Source organism: Vombatus ursinus, unplaced genomic scaffold (assembly GCF_900497805.2).
Source record: "Vombatus ursinus unplaced genomic scaffold, bare-nosed wombat genome assembly UNPS02010219.1, whole genome shotgun sequence".
NCBI classification, from domain to species: domain Eukaryota; kingdom Metazoa; phylum Chordata; class Mammalia; order Diprotodontia; family Vombatidae; genus Vombatus; species Vombatus ursinus.
The window spans coordinates 4,463,492-4,489,956 of NW_020949997.1; the positions used below are offsets into that span (position 1 = coordinate 4,463,492).

Genomic DNA, 26,465 nt, shown 5'->3' on the forward strand with positions numbered 1-26,465 from the left:
TAAAGAATTCTTCAAATTTTGTGCAGGATTGATCTGGCCACTTGAAATTAGACATACAAATGTGGAAATGGATAGAATCCCACATAGGAGTTGTAACACATTCACTTGTACTAGTAGAATGCTAGGTTTTCAGGGGGAAAAATAGCTATGCATTTTACAAATAACTCCCAAGTTGTAATGGGCTGTGAAAGTTGGGTTTGTATCATTTCAGTCAAGAGTAATATTTCCAAATTGGTCTCTTTATCTGATATGCACATATATAGCTAGACATACATATTCTTGTGCATGGGAATGGGTCAAGAGGAAGAGAGAACACGGTTTACATTTAAATTAATTGTGAATTGCAAGACTTCCTTAGGAAGAAGCAGAGAATTGGGGTGTACAGGCAAAAAGAGAAAAGCACAAACTGGGAAGGAGTGTGAGACTCAACTGGGAACTGAGAAGCTCAAAAATCCCCCAGACCCATACCCATTTATCCAGAATACACTGGAAAAAACTGAATATTTACCCTCAAAACCCAGTTCAGTGGCCTGATATCAGAAAAATGCAAGGCAACCTGCGTGTAGAAGTTAATCCAAACCTGTGAAGAGGCAGGGCAGACACTTTAGGGGAAGAAAAAGAAGCAGGTCTAAGTATTGGTCCTGGGATGAGAGGTCTAGTGGTTTCCATGGAAACCAGTGTCCTTGAGAGATTGGGGGTGGGGAGGGGAGGCTCATAGGCTGAAGAACTGCATGTGGTCTTTGAGGGGAAAGTAGTAAAAACATTACCACAGTCACCAGACCCCCTAGGGGAAAATTGGGGGGGGGTGTCCAGCTAATGGCCCCTCAGAGATAAAGTCTCCAAGGGAAAAGTGAGCCAAATAGTAACTATGGTAACTGGAAATGGAGAATTGGTCCACTATTAACAGTCCCCATAGTAACTTAACTCCTGGAGAGAAACAGAGGAATGAATTTACCTAACAGAGAGTACCATTATCCCCATAGTAACCAGGCTCCAAATGGGAGTGGTAGGTAAACTCAAGGGCCAGTACCAAAAAACTCTTGGATTCTTAAAGGAAGAGTGCGTCTACTAGTCTCCATATCAACCAGGCTCTTCATAGAAGGCAAGAAAGATGGTTGGATCTCCTAGTCCCTACAGGAGCCAAACTCCTTAGGAGAGGGAAATGGATGGGTCCTGTACAGGGGAATGACAGGAGAGTTGGGTGAATGAGGTTGCTGCCTCCAACTGTTTCCAAAGTGGGTTAATGCTCAACTTACTCATGGGTTGAAGTGGACGGTGTAGCTGGGAGAGGCCTCCCCTTCGGGCTACACGTTGCCGTTCTGACGCAGGTTGCGGCCTGGGGCCAGGCCATGACGTTGGTGCTCACTAGCATGCATGCTCATGACAAGGTACTGCCTCATAAATTCACTGAACCGCTTCTGGTTGGCCAACTTCCGGGCAGATTTCCGTGCCCCAGTGAAGCCCCCAAACCGTTTCTGCAACTTCTTCTGCATCTCCTCCCCTGCCTCCCCCAAGCCTTCTGCTGCCTCTTGTTCCTGGGTGTGGAGCAAGCTTCTGACACGGGCCACGCGGTTCTTGCCCTCCATCTGGCTTGGGCCCTGCTCCTCCATCACCTGTGGCTGGTGAACAGATGCCATTGCCTTGTCCTTGCTGGCCGAGCTGAGCTGCCAAGGTCCCTTATTCATGGCCTTGGTGCAAGGGGCCCAGAACGGGCTAAGGAAGTCTTGCACTTCACAATCTGTGATGCATTCCTGTAGAGGGTTGGAGGTGAAGAAGAGAAAGAGAAGGAACTCTTGTCAGCCCAAAGGCAATTGGAGAGGAATGGGACAACCCTTCTCTACTAACGCGAACATTTAGACTATATCTAAGTATTGACAAATTACTTGACTCCAGTTTTCTGCAGAGTCAATTTCTGAGTTCTGGAGGTCAGGGCTTCTTACCCTTTCTGTATCATGGCCTGTGTAGGCAGTCTGGTAAAGCCTGGGGACCTATTTTCTGAATAATGTTTTTAAATGCATAAGATAAAATACACGGGATTACAAAGGAAACCAATTTCATTGAAATAAAGATGTAATTTTTTCTCCCAACCAGGTTCATGGACCACCTAGATTCTATCCAAGGACCGCAGGTTATGAATTCCTATGCTAGAGGGTCAAACTCAAAGGATAATGACTGATATGATTGTAGGCACTATATTCCTGTGAATATAGGCTGGACATGTTTTGGGGAGGACAAATTGATCTTAAAAATTATAGACCATTATCTTTTAATCCATAATTCCATTGCTTAGAATATATCCTAGAAGTAAAAACAATATTAATAACTAACATTTATATAACACTTTATATGTTGCTTGATTCTCACAACAACCTGGTGAAGTCAGTATTATTATTATTATCTCCACTTTCCAGATGAGGAAACTGAGGCTGAGAGATGTTAACTGACTTGCTTAGAGACACATAGATACTAAGTGTCTAAGGTAGGATTCAAACTCGGGTCTTCTTAATTTCAAATCTGCCTCTATCCACTGTGCTTGCTTGCTGCCTCACAGCAAGTAAGTAATATGCAAAACAAAACAAAACAAGGTAATTATCCATACAGCGGTTTTTGTAGCAGCATATTTTATTATATACACACATACACATATATACACATATATATGTAACAGCATATAAGTGGAGGTTGTTAAGTGGCACAGTGGATAGAGCGCTGGTCCTGGAGTCAGGAAAAACTGAATTCAAATCTGGCCTCAGATACTGACTAGCTGTGTGACCCTGTGTCACTTAACCCTGTTTGCCTCAGTTTCCTAATGTGTCAAATGAGCTAGAGAAGGAATTAGCAAACCACTCCAGTGTCTTATTTATTTATTTTTTTTGCTTGCAGTGAGGCAGTTGGGGTAAAGTGACTTACCCAGGGTCACACAGCTAGTGTTATGTGTCTGAGGCTGGATTTGAACTCAGGTCCTCCTGACTCCAAGTCTGGAGCTCTACACAGCGTGCCACCCAGCTGCCCCCACGCCAGTATCTTTGCCAAGAAAACTCCAAAATGGGATCTTGAAGAGTCAGACACAACTGAAACCAACTCAACAATAACAGTTAGCTGCAAGGGGCAGCTAGTGGTGCCATAGTGCATAGAGTGCTGGGCCTGAAGTCAGGAAGACTCCTCTTCCTGAGTACAAATTTGGCCTCAGACACTTAATAGCTGTGTGACCCTGGGCAAGTCCCTTAATCCTATTTGCCGCAATTGTTTTTTGGTCATGTCTGATTCTCTGTGACCTCATTTGGAGTTTTCTTGGGCAAGACATTGGAGTGGTTTGCCATTTCCTTCTGCAGCTTATTTTACGGATGAGGAAACTGACGCAAACAGGGTCAATTGACTTGCCCAGGATCACACAGCTAGTAAATGTCTGAGGCCAGATTTAATATCACATAGGTGAGTCTTCCTGACTCCAGGCCTGGCGTGCTATCCACTGGGATACCTAGCTGCCCCTAATGCATTCTAATAGAACCATGTAAAATGAAAAGCAAATGAGAATAAATTAAGAATCTCAAAGAGGACTTACCAGAGAGAAGCAAGGTGCCTGAACAATTGTTATGATACTTTGTGTGTTGAAATTAATTTAAATGTAAATAATTATTAAACAATTTATTTGCTCATATTGGTATTTAATGTTTGGCTTTTAATAAAACAGCTTTGAAAAACTGTACGTGGGTAAAAATCCTTATATGGTTCTTTTGTTTAGAGGCAGTTAAGTGGTACAGTGGATAGAACCATCAGGGGTTGTAGTCAGGAAGACTCGAGTTCAAATCCCCCTCAAGCTGTATGACCTTGGGCAAGTCACTTTACCTTTGTCTGCTTTAGTTTCTTTGTTTGTAAAATGGGGATAATAATAGCACATACCTCCTAGACAGGAGGATCAAATAAGATTGTATTTGTAAAATGATTTGCAAACCTTAAGATGCTATATGAATGCTATTTTTATTGTTTTGTTTTGTGCTCATGTAAAAATGAAGTCCAAATAAGGAGTTTCAAGGGGAAGTTGGGTGGCTGAGTGGATAGAGCACCTGTCCTGAAGTCAGGAGGACCTGAGTTCAAATCCAGCCTCAGACCAAACACTTGACACTTACTGGCAGTGTGACCCTGGGTGAGTCACTTAACCCCACTTGCCTAAAAAACAACAAAAAAACCAAACAAATAAGAAGTTTCAACTAGTTCCTTTTGCTTGTTCCATCACCCGAGAAGAAGTGTGACCTAGTGCATGGAAGGCCAACCTTGGAATCAGGAGGACCTGGATTCATATTGTACTTCTGACCCTTATTACCTATGTGACCCAGAGCAAATCGCTTACCTTCTTACTGCCCCAGGCAAAGTAACTCTCTAAGACTGCTACTGATGAGGTGTTGATCTGCAGCAGTGGAGAGATTCTCCACAAGAGTTCCCTACACCGTTGAAATTTCAGCATCAGACCAAACTGTCACTGTCTCCTCCTATCCCCCAGAAGTGATGTGTGTAAATTTGAAAAGTCTGGCTCCCCCTTTTTCAGTCTCCTGATCACAGCAAAGCTTACATTTGACTCTAGTGAGGTTTGTTGGCTCTTTAAACCAGGAAGGATGTATGCATAAGCCTAATTCCAGCTTTGCCCAAAACACAGCAGAAACGATTTATTTCCTCTGGGTTTTCGTTGTCTTGATCTGTGAAGGAAAACAATGTACTTGACAGCACAGGTAAGACTTCAATTTATGTGCTGGTGAGTGCTGGATAATACATGAATTTAGTTTTTTCTTCTTTCAGAAAAAAAAATTGTTAAAACCTAAACTCTCTTCACAAGCTTTCCTCCCTCATGGTATGATGGTAACCCTGGATCATGCCAGCCTATGGTGGCAGAGCTAAAGCTCTAGCAGCTGCTAACCGACTATAAAGGCTTTGAGCATGAGTGAAACAATAGATACTAATAATAGCTAACCTTTAGATAGCACTTTAAGATTTTCAAAAAGCTTTAAGTATATTATCTCATTTACAAAAAGCAACTCTGTGAGGTCATTATTGCCCCATTTTACAGATGCTGAAACTAAGGTTGAAAGAGGTGAAGCTATAGCGTGTAAATTGTTTGGGCCAAGTAATTTTTGATATGGTTTCATTTTGTGATAACAATTGTCATGCATGTGTGCTTCTACTGACTCTAAGCTGATTCAGAACACATGCTTGAATACTTGGAAATCTTATTGAACTGATTTCTCTGTCTTTAGTTCTTTCTGATTTTAGTGCTGAATCTTGTGCTATACGTGTGTATTCCATTGATATCTTTTGTGGGGTTTCTAATTCTGTGGTTTTTAAGAAGGGTTATCACTCTTAAAGAGCATATTTCAATGACTGTTAGAGACATCATACTGGTTGTTGATTTAGAGAAGTCAAGCATTTCAAGGGTCATTCAAACTCATAATGAAATAGAACACGTTACAACAAAGCACAAAGAAAAATTCAGTGGAAAACAAAAAATAACACCAAGAATAGAAAACCTATTTCTGTAAAATAGCCTTATTAAACCTTTGAAAACAAAGAACTTCAGAGGGACCTGACAGATGGGGGGGGTCATTTCTAGCTCCTCTTCATGATGATAAAGATTTCTTAAAGTTGAGAGAATAGTGAGAACACTTAATTTTTTAGAAGCTGCCAACCCAATAATATGAAGAAAAAAAATTTGTCATAGATATAATACCATTTATGCTTTGTTGTCCAGATAATACAAAGAATGGAGTACTGAAGATTGGAAAATGGTAATTTTTGCTGATGAAACTCACTTTTTATTCAAGGTTAAACTAAAATAGTTGCCAGAAGTCTAGGTGACCCAATAACATGTGGGCATTTCAGACTGTAAAACATTAACTCCAAAAAAGTTTCAGTGAATTTTTATTTCCATTGGGCTTAAAGGTCTTATCCCCATTAAAGGAAGGATGAACTGTGATAAATCTATTGATATATTGAGAAGAAAAATTATTTTGGGGGCAGCTGGGTGGTGCAGTGTATAGAGCGCTGGCCCTGGAGTCAGGAGGACCTGAGTTCAAATTTGGCCTCAGACACATAACACTCACTAACTGTGTGACTTTGGGCAAGTCATTTAACCCTAATTGCCTCACCCCCCAAAAATATGTTTTGGAATTATAGAAATCCCCAAACGGAGATGGAATATTGCAACACAACCTTGAATAATAGTGCATATAACAAAAGGTTAAGAAATTCATCTCCAAGACGTGGAGATGAACATGTTTCAATGACCTGGGAACTCACCTGATTTAAATCTCACTTACTTATTCAATACCATACTAATCAAACTACCAAAGGACTATTTTATAGAGCAAGAAAAATGTAATAGAATTCATCCAAAGAAACAATATATCAGGAATCTCAAGGGGAATAATGAAAAAAAAGAAGGAAGGGGGCCTAGCAGTAACAAATTTTAAAATTGTACCACAAAGCAGTAATTATTACACCCAATTGGTACTGATGAAAAAACAGAAAAGACAGTCAGTAGAATGGATTAGATACATAACACACAGCAACAAAGTCACATAGTACTCGATAAAATCAAAGACCCCAATTCCAGAGGGACTCCTTATTTGATAAAAATTGTTAGGAAAACTTGGAAGCAGCCTGGCATAAAATTAGTTTAGACTAATTAGTTTACACCGTATACCAAGATAAATTCCAAACAGATAAATGATTTGAATGTAAAAGGTTATGTTGTAAACCAATTAGAGGAGTAAGGAAAGAAACACTTTTCACAACTAGCAGTAGAGGAAGACTTTGTGACCAAATAAGGAACAAAAAGGAGCATTGATGATAAAATGGACAATTATGATTGCATAAATTAAAAAGTTTTTGTGCAATTAATGTTGTTAAAATAGAAGGGTTAACTGAGATAAAATCTTTGTCAAGTTTCCCTGCTATACAAGACACATAAGAATTAATTCAAATATATAAGAACAAAAGTCATTCCTCGACTGATAGTCAAAAGATATGAACAGGCAGTGCTTGAAAGGAAAAAATCTAAACTATTAATAGCCACATGAACAAATGCTCCAGATCACTACTATTTAGAGACACGTAAATTAAAGCAGCTTTGAAACCCCATCTCACACACATCAGATTGGTAAAGATAACAAAAAGAAAAAATAGCTGGGAATGGAGGTAAGCACCTGCTGGCGGGTCACTTGAGTTTAGAGGTTCTGAGCTTAAGTAGGGCTAAAGCTAATGGAATGTCTTCACTAAATCTGTCACTGATACAGTGAGTATAGGGAGCAGATGGCCACCAAGCTGCCTAAGAAGGGACGAACCAGGCCAGGTTAGAAAGAACACAGCTGGTTAAAGTTTCTAAACCAATCAACCTTGGAATCGAATTGCAGGTTAGCCACTATACTTCCATCCCAGGTGAGATAAGGAGAACCGGTCTCAAAATAACAACACAAAAAAACGGAAAATGACAGTTATGGGGGTGATGGTGGTGTTACGGAAAAATAGGCACACTAGTGTACTGTTGCTAGAACTGTAAATATGCCCAGGCATTCTAGAAAGCAATATGGACTTATATCCTTAACATCACTAAATGCTACTTACCTTTTGACCTATTACCACTATTTGACCAGCACCCTAGAGATCAAAGAAAAAGGGAAAGGATCCATACGTAAAAACATTTATAGCAGCTCTTTTTATGGTGGCAAAGAATTGGAAACTAAGAGGTTATCCATCTAGTGGGGAATGGCTGAACAAATTATGACCTATGAATTTAAATGTAATAGACTATTATTTTGTGGTAAAAAAAAATGATGAAAAGGACAGTTCCAGAGAAATCTAGGAAGATTGGTATGAATTAATGCAGAATGAAGTGAGCAGAACCCAGAGAACAATTTATGCAATAATAACAACATTGTATATTTAAAAAAAACTCAATATTGAAAAACTTAAATGGTCAAGAAAGGCCAAGACCAGGTGCTTGGAGAAAAGACATTTTTGGATGTATCATCTGGCACAAGTACAAGCAGTGGCCAATAGCTTGGTACCTAAACAAAAGATACAACAGGAAGAAGTACTCTGTAATGCCTTATGTGGAAGTTAGTCAGACTGAGGCTTGAGAAGTACTCATGTGGCAAAGCTAAGAAGAAAAGTTTGCAGAGGAAAAAAAGAGAAAATGCTTCAACAAAGATTTCCACACATGTCTGCTGAAGCCCAAAATTGAAATACAGCCAAGCATACAGTGAAACTCTTTTTCTTTTCCTAGTACTATTCCACCTCTGTAAAATTGAAGTTTTCACTTAAGTTGTAATTAAAAGCTGGCTAGTAAATATAGTAAACTCATGGTAAATGGTTTATTTAAAAAAAAGACTTAAGGATTCTGAAAAATGTAATTATCAATCATGATTTTGGAGGACTGATGATCAAACATGCTACCCACTGAGAAGTGATGTAATCAAAGTGCAGAAAGAGTTATGCATTTTGAGATATGATCAGAAAGGACATTTGTTTTGTTCAGCAATATTTGTTAAAAGTATTTTTTTCTCTTTTTTCTTTTCAATGCTAGAAGGAGCTTGGGGTAAAGGGGTGGGGGCTAGTGATAGGGTTGTTAAAAAAAAAAGAAAAGAAAAGAAAGAGGTTCATTGAAACATTTTTTTCAATGCACAATGAAGGAAATAGATAAGCAGGACAGCTTTGAAAATTATATGTTGAATTTAACTTAAAAGGAGAAGTGAGCTATATGTAACAGAGATTTACGGTTTCATGTAAAAATCTTTTCCTGTTCTACTTTGTGCGTAGAAATGCTCAATTTATTTTGTGTTTGTTGGGTTGACAATAAAAATAATTAAACTTTTAAAAAATGTTATGGGCTATAATTAAAGCAAGGAAAAATGGACAGTTCATCAAAGAAATGTCTGATATCCTATGTGATACCAAAACATTTATAGCAGCATTTATTTTCTGATAACAAAGAACTGGCAACAACATAGATGCCCATCAACCGGCAAATGGCTAAGCAAATTGCAGTGCGTGAATGCAATGGAATATTATTGCGCTGTAAGAAATGACGAATATGGAGGATCATGGGGAGAACTGACACAAAGTAAAACAAACAGAACCATTAAAACAATACAAACAATGGCCACAACAGTGTAAAAAGAAACAACAACGAAACAAAACGAATCAGAAATGCTGGGAAATTATGATAACCAAATTCCACCCCCAAAGAAAAGATATGAGAAGATACTTCTGTGTGGAGGTGGGGGTCATGGGTAATAATGATAATAACAATTATAACAATAACAATAGATAGCATTTAAATAGCACCTACTAGGTGCCAGGCACTGTGTTAAGTGCTTTACAATTATCTCATTTGATCCTCACAACAACCCTGAAAGGTAGGTACTCTCATTGTATCCATTCTACAGATGAGGAAACTGAGGCAAACAGAGGTTAAGTATCTTTGCCTGGGGTCTGACAGCTAGTAATAACAATAATAGCTAACATTTATATAGTGCTTACTATGTGCCAGGTGCTTTAAAGTTTTCTCATTTAATCTGCACAAGAACCCTGGGAGGTAGGTGTCATTATTATCCTCATTTTACAGACAAGGAAACTGAGGGAAAGAGACTTGCTCAGGATCATACAGCTGCTAAGTCTCTGAGAGGGAGGTCTTTCTGACTGCAGCCCCAGTACTCTCTCCACTGTGGCCTAGCTGCCTGTAAAGATCACTGCATATATATCTATATCTATATCTATATCTATATATATATATATATATATATGGAATGGACAAGCAGGACAGCTTTGAAAATTATATGTTGAATTTATTATATACTTAAAAGAAGTGAGCTCTATGTAACAGAGATTTATGAGTATGTTTTCTTGAACTTATTTTTTCTTCTTATTTCTCTATTCTTTATCAAAAGGAATGGCTCTCTGAGAGAGGGTGAGGGGAAGAATACAGTGGGAAATGTAGGTGATATAAAAACAAAACATATCAATAAAATGTATTAAAAGCAGAAATGGTTCCAATGTGGCAGTACTGTTTTATGATGAATGAAAGAATGTGTCCAATTCTTGTGAGGTCAATGCGAAATAATGTAAAACAAGCGATTATTGCAAAGGAGGGATATATTGCATATTAGAACTTTTTAAAGATATAAAAACGTGTAAGAGTTATCATTTGTCAATAAATTTAATTATTTTTTTGTCCCAGCAAACTCGCTCAAGGTCAGCTAGGTGGCACAGTGGATAGAATGCCAGGCCTGAAATCAGGAAGATTCATCTTTGTGAGTTCAAATCCAGCTTCAGACACTTACTAGCTGTGTGATCCTGGGCAAGTCACTTCACCCTGTTTGCCTCAGTTTCCTCATCATAAAATGAGCTGGAGGAGGAAATGACAAACCACTCCAATATCTCTGCCAAGAAAACCCCAAGTGAGGTCACAGAAAATTGGACACGATTGAAAATACGGAACAACAACAACAATTTTCTCAACAGTATGCTTGCCTAGGGTTACATGGAAGGGAGTATCTGAAGAGGATTCAGACTGCAGTTATCTTAACCCCAGCTCTCTTTGTCTGTTTACTGCGTCACTCAATGGCTACTCTGTTGGACTGACTGTCTGACGACCAGCCTCAGTAAGCCTGGGGAGGTTCATCGTCCAGTTGACTAGAAGGCAATGAATTCTTCAGAAACAACCCCTAGGGAAGTCCAGTTATCTGAGTTACAGTTATCCAAGTCTTGTGGGGGGCTCCACAGATCTATGAAGTCATGTCATCCTTGAAATTTTGAAGTGTTGAAGGAAGGCTCCTCTGGGGTATGGTTTAGACTACATAGGTACTGGGGATCCTTTCCAACTCCCTTCCAATTTTTTGACTCTGGTTTTTCTTTGGGAAACAGTTTGGTTCCCTTCCCCCACCTCCGTATGTGGTATTTCACAATTGTAAGGATCATCCTTTTAGAATACGAACTGAGTTAATCAACACTGAAAAAAAGACTAACCTGCCTCAGCTTTAGTTTCCTCATATGTAAAATGGGGGATAATAATAGCATGTACCTCAAAGAACTGTTGCGAGGATCTAATGACATGCAAAGTACTTTGCAAAGCTCAAAGCACTACACAAACGCTACTTATTATTATTATGAATTCTTATTGGCTCAAGGGCTAGCTCTTGATTTAATTTCTGCTTAACTGAAAAGATCAGAATTTAAGAAGACCTCTAAGAACCAGGCCATGCCAATTGATGCAGTACACTTTTATTTTTAGCACAAGACAAAGAAAATAGAGGATGAAAAATTTCATTTCAAAGTACAATTATAATTAAATTTTCATACCCACTGATATCCCTATTGATCTTCTAGTGTTATTCATTGACTTGCCCAGGATTCCATCACTAGTAGGTATGTTTTAGGAAGGATTTGAATTCAAGTCTCTTTGAATTTAAGTCTGGCTCTCTCTCAACCACACCACCTAACCTACTAGCAGGGAAAAGGAAATGTTGTTTCTATGAGACAAAAAGCATAATCCATTAATCTACCAGAGTTCTTTAAGAGAATAAATAAGCACAAAGACAGTGGGCAGTTAGTAGATATTATTTAGGCTTTCAAAAAGTATTTGGAAAGATTATGCAGTAAAACCAGTTAAAATATTAATAGCTCACATTTCTATAGCTCTTTAAAACGTTTCCAAAGTCCTTTCCTTAAAACAACCTGAGAGGCAGGTAATGAAAGTGTTATTATACCTACTTTGCAGATGTGCAAATTGAGCCTCAGAATGGCAAAATGACTGATCTTGTCATGTACTTAGGAAGTATTAGAGGCAGAACTCAGAAGCCAGGTCTTCTGACCTGCTGAATATGTTGCGCTTTCCATTATGTAATAATGCCTCCCTAAAGAGCCCCTGTGTTCCCTCGTGATAGGCAGAAACATCTTTAAGTGGCAAAGAAATAGAGCTGGAAACTGGAGAACAACATGTGGGAATAGGCAGGGGCTTCTCTGGCTAGAGAAGTGTTAATAATGGAAAACCCTGGTGCCTGGTACTGGAACTGGTCTCATTTAATGTTTTTATAAATGATCTAGGAGAAGTATTGCAATGAAATTTCCAGGTTCACAGATGACAAATTTTTCTGGGTAGTAAAATGCCAGGCTGACAGAGATAAATGGCAGGAAGGTCTCATGAGACTGTAGGAGTGGGCAGAAAAATTACAATCTGGGCTTTTGGGCAGGCAACCACAACGTAATGGATTGGGAACAAAAGCATCCAAGATATAGGGGGTTTAGAGGACTGCATGCTCAATTGGAGATAACAGCATAGGAAAACAAATCCAAAAAATTAAGAGAATCAAAGACTGCACTAACAATTTTCATGTTCAGAAGGAGGAAGGTGGCAATCTTGCCAAAGTTTGCCTTGGTCAGATCATATTTAATTATTGTTTTGCATTCAAGGCACCACTTTTAAGGAAGGGTATTGACAAAAGACAGCATGTTGAAAGAAGGGATTGCTATTGTTAGCTGATTCAATCGCGGCCCACTCCTTGTGACCGCATTTGGGTTTTTCTTTGCAAAGATACTGAAATGGTTTGCCATTCCGTTTTGCAGCTCGATCTATACATGGGAAAACTGAGGCAAACAGGGTGAAGTGATTTGCCCAGGGTCACACAGCTAGTAAATGTCTGGGACTAGATTTGAACTCAGGAAGATGAGTCTTCCTGACCCTGGCTTGGAGCTTTATTTACTGTACCACCTAACTGCCCCTGAAAGAAAGGGTACAAGGATGATAAAAAGATTGAAGACCATGCCCTACAAAGAACTAGGGATGGTTAGCTTGGAGAGAAGACAGGGGCACATGATTATTGTCTTCAAGTAGTTGAAGGGCTGTCATGAGGAAGGGGGAATTAGATAGACTTGTTCTCCTTTGCTCCAGGGGTCAGAACTAAGGGAACTGGTTGAAAGTTGTAGAGAGTTCGGTCAGTCAATAAACATTTATTAAGCACCTAATGTGCTAGATACTGTGAATATGAAGAAAGGTAAAAGGTAGTCCCTGATTTTGTATGTGTACTCAGAGTATAGCATAGTGCCTGGACTATAGTAATCTCTCTGTCTCTCTTTCAGTCTCTGTCTCTCTCTTTGTCTCTGTCTCTCTTTCTCTGTCTCTCTCTGTCTCTGTCTCTCTGTCTCTCTCTTTCTCTCTCTCTCTCTGTCTTTCCTCCTCCTGCCCCCATAGGTGAGACAATACACAACTGTGTATAAACAAGCTAGATAAGCAGGGTAAATTTGTGTTTTTTGTTTTTTTTTTGTTTTTTGTTTTATTAGCAGGGTAAATTTGAAATAATCTGCACAGGGAAGGAGGTATAAGTAAAGGGCATCAGGAAAGGCTTCCTAGAAAAGATTGCATTTTATCTAGGACTTTAAGGAAGCCCATAGATGGAGATGAGGGGAGGAGCATTCCAGACATGGGAATGGTAGGTAAAAATACCCCCAGTCAGGAACTAGACTGTTGTGTTGAGGAACAATAAGGAGGCCAGTGGCACTGGGTAGCAGGGGATATTGTGGACAGTATTTGTGCTCCAGTAAAGGTAGAACCAGATGGCCACTATGGTTCTTTTTGACTCTGTCATTCTGTTTCAGAGCTTTTAGCTACAACCCAAGAAGGGATCTAAGAGGCTCTGTAAAATGTTCTCTACAAGTATCAATTTAATGTGCTGTTATGGCCCAAAAAAGCCAACAAAATAACAGACATTGTCATAAAGGGGATCATATGCAAACTAGAAAACAGTATTCTGTTTTGTACAAAATGACAAGACGATATGTCTATTTGTATGGAGGAAGTACTCTGTACTGTTCTGGTCCCTTATCTCTCTCTGTTTCAGTGGGAGCATGGGGGAAAAGAAACAAAAGGTATATGTTAAAAAGAAAGAAAGAAATAACGGAAAAAGAAAGGATCCAAAAAAGGCAATTAAAATGATGAAGAGAGAATGTAGTGATTTCTGTATGAAGACAAAGGAGGAAAAATCAGTAGGCCTGTTCAAAATGCAGGGGAACTGTGCAAAATTATTAAGGGCATCAATAATGTAAATATAAGGCTTGTGTCCCTACCCCCCCATACTTGAATTATGAGGCATCCTTTGAACCCAGAAGAAGTCATTTTGGCACAACCAAAAGGAAGTAGCACTTGACATAGTTTATCTCAGTCTACATGGTTTAGAAATGTGTTATCCAGAGACAGCGTCTTCTGATAAGATAAACGGATTTGAGCTTGTTTCAGCTGCATTGATTATTGCTTCCCAATGAGTTATTAGAAGAAAGGATATGCCAGAGACATCTCTTAACTTTTGAGACAGACATCAAGGAAGAGGTACCCCCAAGCTATCCTTTGAGATGCAAATTTCAGTCTAGTTGAAAAGCATTTCTCATATTACAGCACAGCAAGGCATTAGTAAAATTGACCAGTGGCTCCATTCATTCAACTGTCAGTTGTCTGTGTCTACATGACTGGTGACCCATATTCCTTTTCCTTGATGTCTGTGCCCAAACCAAGAGCAGCTGTGCCTTGCTCCCTAGGTCAGTTGTATACTCCTGCCCTGGAGAGACTGGCCAAGATAAACTTACATGATTTAGATAATCTACCTATCCCATCTTTACCTGTTGAATTCCATGCCCAGAGCTAGCATAATGCCCTCTCTTCCATAAAACCTTCCCTGGTTCCCCCAGCTGATAACAGCCATCCCTCCCTCTGACTTCAAATAGAACTTTAGCAACTCTCTAATGTATTTTTCACATAACATTGCATATAATCATTACCCGTGTTTCTATTTCCCGGATCTCTCCAAGACTAAGTTCCATGAAGGCAGGAACTATGGCTTGTCTCAACTACGTATGCCCCTTGGTGCCTAGCATAGGCAGCTAGGTGGTTCAGTGGATAGAGCACTGGCCTTGGAATCAGGAACACTCATCTTACCCAGTTCAAATCCAGCCTCAGAGAGTTGCTAACTGTGTGACTCTGGACAAGTCACTTAACCCTGTTTGCCTCAGTTTCCTTATCTGTAAAATGAGGTGGAGAAGAAAATGGCAAACCACTCCAGTGTCTTTGCCAGGAAAACCCCACATGGAGTTATGGAGAGTTGGACTGAAAAACAACTTAATAACGATAACGCCTACTATCTAGTATGTAGTAACATGTAGTACCTACTAGCATGTAGTAGGTATCTAATCATTGATTTTTGAATGAATGAATTTCTGTTTCCAAATCCTGCTTTACCATCCCACTGTGAGGACACCCAGAGGTGCCTGCTGTCTAATCCTTGACTAATCTGGTGACTGATCCTGCTTTGCCCTTTGATTTTTCTAGAAGGAGAATTTATAATTTATTTGGGCAACTTGACACTGCCATGGGGTCAGACTGTGATAGTTTGAGCTCTCTTATAGTTTGAGTCCTTTACCTCACTTCAAGCAAGGAAACAGGCCATTGAACCACTCCCTGCAGCTTTCTCACCAGCCACCCCCCATTTCTCCTCTCTTTCTCACTGTCTTTGTCTTTCTGTCTCTATCTGTTTCTTTCCACCCCACTACCACCCCTGCCAGGATTGTCCTGGCCAATCACCAGATGTCAGATGTGTGGTTGAGAGAGGAAACTTTCATAAGCTGAGACAGGAAAAGTGCCCATAGCTGGTTCCAGGGATCTCCTGTCCTGGAGATACCAGTATAGGGACTACATTTGTACCTGATCCAAGCAAGGAGAATCAGAGAACACATCTTAGAGAACTTCCTATTCATCCCAACGTCTCCGCCCAGAGAGGGCCCTAATTAGCTACAAGTTTCACTTGGAGGCCTCTGAAGGCTCTCTGGCTGCACTTAACACCTGGTTCCAGGGCTACCCATTTATTCCCAGCAAGTAAAAAAAAACAAGGGATAGAGCAAACAGCTTCTCCCACAGGATCAGAACTTGTCTTTGGAGGCCTCTGTTCATTCATTACTACTGTTATTTTTGACTTAACAATTTCCTTGGGCACTTCTTAGACTAATTGCCTAGACCTAGGCTCTCCATCTCTTAGACTCTAGATCCTGCTAGTTCCTCTCTGCCTTAGCTAATTTTCAGGACTCAGTCTTTTATGGCCTAACTATTGTCTGATGAGACGGATTCCCAGTCCTGGTTCCCCCTGTCTGGCTAGTTTCATAGACATTTATATCCCAGCCTAACAGCAATCATTCCCATAGGGTTTTAAGAGTTACAAAGTGCATTTCTTACAACAACCCTGTGAGATCGGTAAAACACGTCTTATTAGGTGCACCTAACAGATGAGAAGTCTGAGCCCAACAGAGGTTAAGTGATTCATCCAAGGTCACGCAGCTAGTAAGTCTAGGAGTTGGAATTTGAACCAATTGTCCTGATGTCAAATCTAGTGCTCTTTCCTCTGCAGGAGGCTGCCTCTGGATCCCAGAATCCTTTCCCTATGCCCTGACATGAAGCACTGTGCCCTTGACTTGGCCAGCATGGATTTTGTCCTGAATGGTCAAACCTGTAGATTAAAGTGAATGTTCTATAAGCATAATTTCCACCTGCTACCTGCTTGGTAGCTTGATTATCCTGGTTATTAGACCTGCTACAGGTATACCATTGCCTAAATGGTTGGTGAGATGCCAGAGGTTCTCTCACCTTCCCCCCCTCCAGTCCCCCCCATTTTTCCTGATTTCTCTTGTCATTAGTGCTTTTTCCCTCACAAGCAAAAAATATTTGTATTTACATAATCTGTATTTTGTATTTGCTTATCCATATATATGCTGTAACCTCCCTAGTAGAACATAAACTCCCTGAGGGCAGGAATTATTTAATTTTTTATCTTTATGTCCAACTCAGTACCTTACACATGGTAGGGACTTAACAAATACTTGCTGAAGAAAGAGATGAATGAACAAACTCAAGTTGGTTGTATTCTCTACCTCTACATCGGAACTGTTCCTAATTGCCTCTTCCCTCTCCCCAAACACTCAAACAGTGGATCCCCATCTTGGACTTTGGTCTGGGTCATTGGTTTTTTTCATTCACACTTTTGGAGTGTAATGATGTTAAGGACTGTCAAGAGGTCCCCTTAAATTGTCTTTTTGAATTGCCATATTTTCCAGAAACATTGGACCCAGGGCATGCAGGAGGCCTTGAATGTGTCAAGGATGAATCCTGCCCCCCCAGCTGACATAATTTGTTGTTCGAATCCCAAGCTGGATTCCCTGTGTGTCTCTGGGAGGCAAGACAAGCACCAGCCAGTCTGTGGCAGGCTGGAAAAACGCTTGTGCAGGCAGCTGGGGTCCTTTGCAGAGAGCAGACCCTCCTGTCTTCATAGGGAAAAGAATGAGGCTTTTGCCATTTCTTTGCTCCTTCCCTTCTGGAGGAGTTTTGTCCTTTTCCCACCTTTACTGCACTTTTTCCCCTCGGATGCCATGCCCTTCCCTGGTATCTCCTCCTTCATTTGTCCTGCTGCCATAAATATGCAAATTTCTGTATGGATTGTGAACTCTTTGGGTTCCACCTGCATGTTCATTTCTCTTGTAATAAGCCTGGTTTTCACATAAGCCTTGTGATGTTGTGATTGCCTGTTTGACAATTTATCTTTGGTCACACAGATTGTGTCAGAGGCAGGATAGGATAATAATTGCATAATAAATAAATAGCATTTAAATAATGATTTAAGGTTTGCAAAGTGCTCAACACACATTATCACATCTTATCTCCACAGCAGCCTTGTGAGGTAGGTATTATTTTTAGCTCCACTTTACACATCAAGAAACTGAGGCAGAGAGTTTAAGTGACTTCCCCAGGGTCACATAGCTAATAAGTGTCCAAGGAAGGGTTTGAAATGAGGTCTTTCTGCCCAGTATTTGACTCAGTAGGCTACCTAGGTGCCTGTTATCTTCTCAGACAAGATGGCACCACAAACACATGAGACGGAGGTATCAGAGGAAGCACTCTGTGGTCAATTACACAGACACTAAGTGAAATGAGCCATCCAAGCCTTTCCTTCCACCAAAGGTTTCCATCTGGTGGCGTAGGATGCCTGAACAGCCCTACACCAGAAACTAGCAGTTTCATTGCCCTCTGTAGATAAAGTAACCATTGGCTCACACGATGTACCCTGGAGAGACAGAGGGGAATGAAGCATGAAACAATTAACACAATCTGAGCATGTTTCTCAGACGCGGAAAGAAAAAAATAAGGTCTGTACTTAGCACATTCATAGACGGATTTTCTTCAGAATAAACTGAGTAGAACTACTTTATACATATACAATTTAGGGAAATAATCCTATCAGATGACAGCCTTATGTGTTCATTGAATAGAGTTAAGTAGTATTAGACAAGAAGTAAAATATATATTAAAACTAAAACTAAGGGTTATCAGACCTTTGGTGAGTCCCTGGTTTTCTAAGACCAGATGATACAATTAGATGCTATGTTAATGATAGAAAATCAGATTCTATAACCAAATCTAATGCATGTTCTATTTTCAGAATTGTTGTGCTGTTACAAGTACCAGGAGCTGACAATCATTGAAGCTAATCGAGTGCCTTAATCGAGTTGTTGGCAAATAGCCTCAGATATAGAATACAAACCCCCAACAGCATTTTTTTAATAGCAGTTGGCATATCTAAACTTAATGTATTACCCTTTGGACTAAGGCATTCACCTGCCTCTTTCTGATGGTTGGTTAATGGTCTATTAAGCAAGCGAGCAGCATTTGCTCCAGTCTCCATTAACGACAGTTATTTTTAGCCAGAGTATGAATGAGCATCTGGAATATCTCAGGCTGGTGCCAAGTGCAATGGGTGAAGCAGGTCTTACAGGGAGGCATAGTAAATGACAGCTCAGCTGCTCAAGAGGCCAGATATTTGAAACACAAGGTGGGAAATTAGCATTTGACCTCTCTGTGAGATAAAGTAAAATCCATTTGTGATTAGCAAGAACAATAACAGCTGGCATTTATAAAGTGCTTTAAAGTTTACAGAGAACTTTGTAAAAGTCATCCCACGAGCCTTGCAACAACTCCATGAAGTTACACTGCACATCATGTCAAATCTGTTTTACAAATGAGAAAACTGAGTCTCAGAGAAGCTTACTGACTTGCCTATCGTCACATAGCTGGGCTATATCAGTCAGTCAACATGCACTTATTATTATTATCAGGGATCAGAGGTAGCATTTGAAGGGTGGTTTTCTTGACTCTAAGTCCGGCATTCTATCCAATGCTATGCCACGTTTGCCTTTGCAAATTCCTATATCTTAGAAACAAGCTGAACCAATTTGGGGAGGCATGAGACTACAGATCATTTGTCCATCAGTCTGGACCCTTCCTGATCTGCTGCTCGACAAGAGAGAATGATAAATTTATAAAATTATCAGGACCTTTGAGTTTTAAAAGTATTTGGAAAAGTTGAAATAGGTTCTGATCTCTCTATCTGTTCTGGAAGTCCTAAACTTTATCAGAAATCTTCCTTGTTGTCATTAATATTGGATTGCTTATGGTTGGGGGTGGGGAAGGGAGTAAACGTTTACATAATGACTACTATGTGCCGGGCACTGTGTTAAGTGCTTTACAAGTATTTTCTCAGTTGATTGACAACCTTGAGTGGTAGGTGCTATTATCACCCCCATTTTACAGTTGAGGAAACTGAGGCAAACAGAGGAGTAAGGAAAACCTGAGTTCAAATGTGTCCTCAGAAACATCCTAGCTGTGTGACCCCGGGTAAGTCACTTAACCTGTTTGCCTTTATAGTTGAGTTTCCTCAACTATAAAATGGGATAATAACAGCATCTATCTTGATGGGTTGCTGCAAGAATCAAATGAGATAATATTTGTAATACATCACAAAATTGTTATGAGTCTTAAATGAAATAAGATTTGTCGAAGGTAAGTTCCTTCAGGGCAGGGACTAATTCATTTTTGCCTTAGTAGTCTTCTCACTTAGCTCATTTTCCTACCCATTGTAGGTGTTTAATAAATACTTACTAAATTGAACTCCACAGAATGTGTAAAATGTTTGGCAAACTTTAAAGTGCTATATAAACATCAGTTATTATTATTATTATTATTATTATTATTATTATTATTGTGAAAGTTTATATTGATGAATACTCTATATATTCCTAGATGAATGTATACTAGTAGATGGGTTTTTCCAAGAGCAAAATGAGGAAGCATCTCATGGGCCTGTCAGCATCTCAAGTAGATGCTGACCTTTTATCCAGGTAAGAGCTTCACCCTAAAGGAGTAGAAGAAAAGGGCAGAGAAATCACTTTATCTCTCAGTTTGGAAATCTAGTTATGTTTGGTTGAGATATACTTGTTAAATGTACCCTGGCACTTTTTCTACATATTGGTTAGCTTTGCTGAATTTCTTTCTTTCTTCTTTTTTAGTTTTTGTTATAGGGACTGCTATAAGCTCTCAGGAAGGGAATGGGGAGGAATACATTTGGAAATGTAGGTGCCATAAAAACAGAAGGTATCTAAAGGTAGTTTAAAAATATAGCCCCAGTGTGACTTCGACTTGTAAAGTATGGCTCCTTACCCTGAAGCAGATGTTTTGATCAGAGAACTGTTTATTACCTGATCTGTTGCTGCCATCATTTCTAATTAATGAGTAGATCTCTAGTAGCTAGATACCAGATGGAAGAGATACTTGAAGCAATTTATGTTGCTTTCTATGAGAGGTGGAGTGCTGCAATGAAACCCCAATTCTCAGGACAGGAAAAGGCACGGAGAGGAATTATTTTGAATAGTTGGGTTTTCTGCATGACGGAAGGTTTAACTCTTCAAGCAAATGTTTTAAAATATATTTTTAGCCAGTGGAAAGAGTGTGGAACTTGGAATCAAGGGGACTGCATTCAGGTTGCCAGTCTGCTACTTACTACTCATGCATATGACCTTGGGCAAAGCTCTTGTTCTCCCGGGGGTGGGGGGATGGGGGGGGCTCCTTTCCCCCAAGAGTCAAATGAAGGGTTGGAGTACATGACCTCCAAGGCTCCTTCCAACTCTTTGTGTGATCCCATGACTCCTTCCAGCTCGAGCTCTATGATCCTAAAATGGCCTAGACTTCTGTGCTTTTCTTGTGGCTGCTTTTTTCATTTTTTAATGTCTGTCACCCCATTTCTAATTTGCTGCTTCTAATATGCTGTAGCAGAGGCAGCTAGGTGGTATAGTGGGTAGAGCACTGGTCCTAGAATCAGGAAGACCTGAGTTCAAATTGAGCCTCAGACATTTACTAGTTGTGTGACCCCGAGCAAGTCACTTAACCCTGTTTGCCTCAATTTCCTCATCTGGAAAATGAGCTAAAGAAGGAAACGGCAAAAGCACTCCAGTATCTCTGCCAAGAAATGGCACACAGAATGGACAGTATTGGCATGCTATGGTCCATGGGGTCATGAAGAGTTGGACATGACTGAAAAACTAAACAACAACAAAAATATGCTGTAGGAAGTCAGCTAGGTAGTACAATGGGTGGATAGAGCACTGGGCCTGGAGTTAGGAAGATCTGAGTTCAAGTCTGACCTCAGACACTTACTAACTGTGTGACCTTGGGCAAGTCACTAAACTTCTGTCTTAGTTTCCTCAACTGTAAAATGGAGATAATTAAGCTCCTACCTCCCTGGGGTTGTTGTGAGGATCAAATGAGATAGTATTTGTAAAGTTCTTAGCTCAGTACCTGGCACATGCTGTTTAGCTGTTTTCAGTTGTGTCTGACTCTTTGCGATCTCATTTAGGGTTTTCTTGGCAAAGATACTGGAGTAGTTTGCCATTTCCTTCTCTAGCTCATTTTACAAATGAAGAAACTGAGACAAACAGGGTTAAGTAACTTGCCCAGAGTCACACAGCTAGTAAGTGTCTGAAGCTGGATTTGAACTCAGGTCTTTCTAACAGCAGGCCTGGCACTCTATCCACTGTGCCTGGCTCATAGTAGGTACTTAATACATGCTTGTTCTCTTCTCCTGAACAGGCTTTAGATGAGGGCCAGGGAGGTTTCTTATATGAATTTTAGTCCATTGATTCTGTGAATCTGTTTTGCTTTCTCCAAAGCCTTTCTTGTTTCCTTTCTATTTCTTGGCTATGGTCTAGGTAGGTGAGGTTGCTCTATAATATATAAATGAGGCGTTACTCTATTTGTCTTTTTCTCATCCAGCCTTATAACTGTCAGGAAGACGAGGGGCCAGAGAGCAGCCACTGTTGTCAGTACCAGAAGGCACCAGCCTCACTCTTACTTGAAGACATCTTTTAGTATAGGCAATGGATAAAAGCAGGGAGAGTTCAGGCTTATGGGCTGGTGTTTAGATTGGCCCACTATACTGTGGTGGAGGAGTTATGTTTTGGCAAGGATGGAGGGCAAGAGAGTCAGATGAGACCTCTTTATGGCAAAACGGGGCCACCCTGGGGAGTCTGTTCACCTGGATCATTTTCTTTCTTTCTCTTTTTTTTTTTTCAGCCAAAGACAAGGTTTATTAGAACATCTGTCATATTGAGCAAACTCTTAAGGAGTCTGAGCTATTGGCTAAATTGTAAGAATCTGAGCAGTGGCTAGATTTTAAGAATCTGAGCTGATCACTTTCTTTCTCTTGGTATTCTCTTGCCTCCTGTGTGTCATTGGGCAAAGCCTTGTGCCATTGTGTTCTGCCTCAGGCTGGTGAGATCTTTGACAGCTGGATACTTGATTACACCTGTTGGGCCCTTCCCCATTCTCCTGGACCTGCCTCTGCCAGGAGTGGTAGTCATGGCAGCTGGTATCACCAAGACAAGAGGCTATACTCCTTGGTGATATTTTTCTTTGCTATAAGACGGAAGAAGAAGTACGTAGTGTAGGGGAACATGGCAGAAACTCTTAACGCTCAGAGCTGATTGGAGGAGCAGCTCAAGGTCTCTCTCTAGAGAACATCAAAGGCCCGAGGGAAGCCTGTGGTGAGTGACTTTTCTAGTTCCAAGAGGTTTTAACTTCAAGGGAAGAGATTCAAAGCAAATGAGGACTACTTGGTGGTAGTAATAGTTCATATTTCTGTAGTACTTACAGTCTATAAAGTACCTGGAGGAAAACCAAGGTTAGTGATTGAAAACACTTAAGATAACTTTTGTTGTTACTGAGTTGTTTCAGTTCGTGTGCAACTCTTTATGGCTCCATTTAGGGTTTTCTTGGCAGAGATACTGGAGTGGTTTGCCATTTCCTTCTCCAGCTCTTTTGACAGATGAGGAAAATGAGGCAAAAAAGGGTAAATGACTTGCCCAGAGTTACACAGCTAGGAAGTATCTGAGGCTGGATTTGAACTCAGAAAGATGAGTCTTACCGATGCCAAACTCCAGTGCTCTATCCACTGCACCACCTAGCTGTTCTTTAAGATAACTAGTTGTCCTTGGATCTTTTAATTTCTTTATATTTCGATGTAGAGTGTGCTCACCTAGAGAGGCAGCTTGTTGTATTGGATAGAGAACTGGTATCAAAGCCAGGAAAACCTGGATTCAAGTATGGTCTCTGAGACACACTGAGTGTGTGACCCTGGGCATGTCACTTAACCTCTTAGTGCTTTTGGCAATTTGTAAGAGTACAGATAGCAGAGAAGTTTCTCACCTGAATTGGTAAAGAGTTTCCTCATCTGGAAGCTCTCCATTCCAATGAAATCCTAGCTCTAGTCCCTATCCCTCTTGTGTGTCGTATATAATATCAGGCATTGTTTATGCATATTAGTTTTAGGATCATAGGTTTAGAGATAGAAGGAACATCAGAGTTCATTTATTTCATCCTTCCTGCCCTTTTACAGAGAACTAAGGCCAGAAAGGTTGACTTGCTTAAGGTCACAGAGCAGACAGAGCCAGTATAGGCATCCAAATTCAGTAACCACTACGCAACACTGTCTTTAAAAAGAAATAGAAAAACCATAATTGTCGGGGGAAAGGAAGTGATAGCAAATATCTGTCCTATATATGTTCAGAGTAAAAGAATATTCCAGAAAATAATATCCCCCATCTCACTTCAGAACCCACCTAGCTCAGTTTCCTGGACCCTAAGTCCTTCCTGTCCCAGCTGATTTCTTTTACCTCCTTGGTTTTTAGTTGTTCCTATAGGCTCTCAGTGTGGCAGAAGAGCACAGGACTAGGATCCCAGAGATCTGGGTTCTAGGTCTGGGTTCTAGTTCCAGCTCTGTCACTAACAATCTATGTGACCTCTCAGGACTTCAGTTTTCTCATATATAGAATGAAGGAGCTGGACAAGATGGTCTCTAAGATCCTTTTCAGGTCTCATTCTGTGGTCTCTAATTATCTAGGCTAGGCTATTATTGGCTATTAGTCTAGGCTCCTTAGGTCAGGACAGCCCAGGTCCCAGCCCCTTTGAGACAGGACTTTCAGATGCCCTGGGTCTATCACCATTTTCCCTGGGCACTTCAAAAGTATATGCTAGTGACTCCTTCAGGGCTTGGCTGCCTGAAAAGGAAAGCAGGCAGGGCTTGAGATGAGGAGGGTGCTTTGGGGGCCAATGAGCTGCCCAGAGTAAAAACCGAAGTTACTTGGCTTTGCCACCAGCCAGGTCCCCAGGCCATGAGGAAGCTTGCCAAAAGTGGGACAAAATCCAAGCACCTGAGGCTGGGTCTGCCTCTTCATAATACCCCCAAACTATACTCAACTATCCCTTTCAATCATGCCTAATGTGTTATCTGGCCCTGTTCCATGTCAGCCAGCTGCTCAAGACAAGGGTCAGCAGTATGGGTGGTCTTGAGTACATGTTTGATACACTGAATCCCTGATGGACCAGAGATTCTGCCCTTCTGAGTTAGGACAACAGCATCCCTGCTCAGCTGACTTCTGCACTGACCAGAAGTCTTAAATGGAGAATAAGGGCCAGAGCATCATGGGGAGGGTGGCAGGGCAGGAATGAGGGCAAAATTGAATGTCCTAGATCCATTTCAGTAATGTGTTTGCTTTCATTATATATTACAAATTATATTTATTTATATGTATGCATGAAAAAATGCATATATGTGTATATATACATATAAAATTATCTCATTTTATCTTCACAGCAACCTTGAGAGTTATTACTATGATTCCCATTTTACAGATGAGGAAATTGAGGTAGACAGAAGTTAAATGACTTGTCCATGGTTACACAGCTAGTAAGTGTCTAAGGTGAAACTTGAACTCAAGACCTCCTAACTCCAGGTCCAGTGCTCTGTCTACTGTACCACCTATCTGCTTATTAATTAATATTACATATTTAATAGTGTGGGCATTTAAAAAATCCTGAGAGGTTCGAGATGTGACGTTTTATATAAGAAGTGGGAGATGGCATGGTACAGTGGAAAGACTGCTAGGTCTGAAGTCAGAGGACCTGAGTTTGAATTTCAGCTCTGGGGTTTAGTACCTGTTTGACCTTGGACTTAACCTCTCTGGTCCTTAGGTCCACATCTGTAAAAGGAAAAGGTTGAACTAGATAACCTCTTAGGTCCAGTCTAGCTTTCCATCAATGATCCTAGGATACTCCCTGAAGCTTTCCCTGATTGTCTCAGTTGGAATTAATATCTTCCTTGTTGTAAGCTTTTCTTTGTTCCTATTGTACACACTTTGTATCTGTTGTCGGATTATTTTCAGTCATGTTTGAACTTTGTGACCCTATTTGGGGTTTTCTTGGCAAAGATACGGGAGTGATTTGCCATTTCCTTCTGCAGCTCATTTTACAGATGAGGAAACTGAGGTAAACAGGATTAAACGACTTGCCCAGGGTCACACAGCTAGTAAGTGTCTGTGGCCAGATTTGAACTCAGAAAGAAGAGTCTTCCTGACCCCAGGCTGGCACTCTATCCACTATGCAGTAGCTGCCCTATAGCACACACTTGGCGTATTCTAATTTACATTATTTTTATCTTCATACCTGCCTTTTCTCCCCTACAAAATGGTAAGCTCCCTGAGGGCAAGAGTTGGGCCTTATCCAATTTTTTCTTCCTAGGGTTTGGCATAGGACCTTTTGCGTACTAGGTGTTTAACTAGGTGCTTAATAATATTCATCAAACTGAATCAATTAAAAATTAAAATACAGCGATGGGAGAGGAGCAAATCTATTTGCTATTTGGTGGGATCAGCTGAGAAAGGCATTACTATAAAAATTAACTTTGTCAAAATCAATTTATGTTGCATTAAACTGAAAAGCTAAGGTTTGAGGAGGTTAAGTATGATGCAAATAGGCCTATGGAGATATTCTAATGTTGTACACGTGCTTGCAGATTGGAGGCATCTCCTGAATTGAAGATGGCAAGATAAAGGAACACAGTACTCTGCACAGGGGTTCAAAAGTCCCTAGGTGTGATCTGGCTTACATCGACACTGAAGCCGTCCCGGGACGGGTGAAGCTTCTCTCTGCATGTCAAACAATCCTTCTGACAGTCGCTGAAAGCGTTGGAGAACAGACCCAGCAACAGGAGGTCATAGAGCAGGGTTTTCAT

At 40.4% G+C, this 26,465-nt stretch overlaps 1 protein-coding gene across 1 annotated transcript; it reads right to left on the bottom strand.

Moving 5' to 3' along the window:
- Window positions 1-1,304: 1,304 nt before the first annotated feature.
- On the bottom strand, window positions 1,305-26,465 carry PNOC (prepronociceptin). The gene is made up of 2 exons (XM_027853792.1): window positions 26,340-26,465; window positions 1,305-1,751 (listed from the first exon to the last, which is right to left on the bottom strand). The coding sequence occupies exons 1-2, from the start codon at window positions 26,463-26,465 to the stop codon at window positions 1,305-1,307; spliced, it is 573 nt and encodes a 190-aa protein (XP_027709593.1).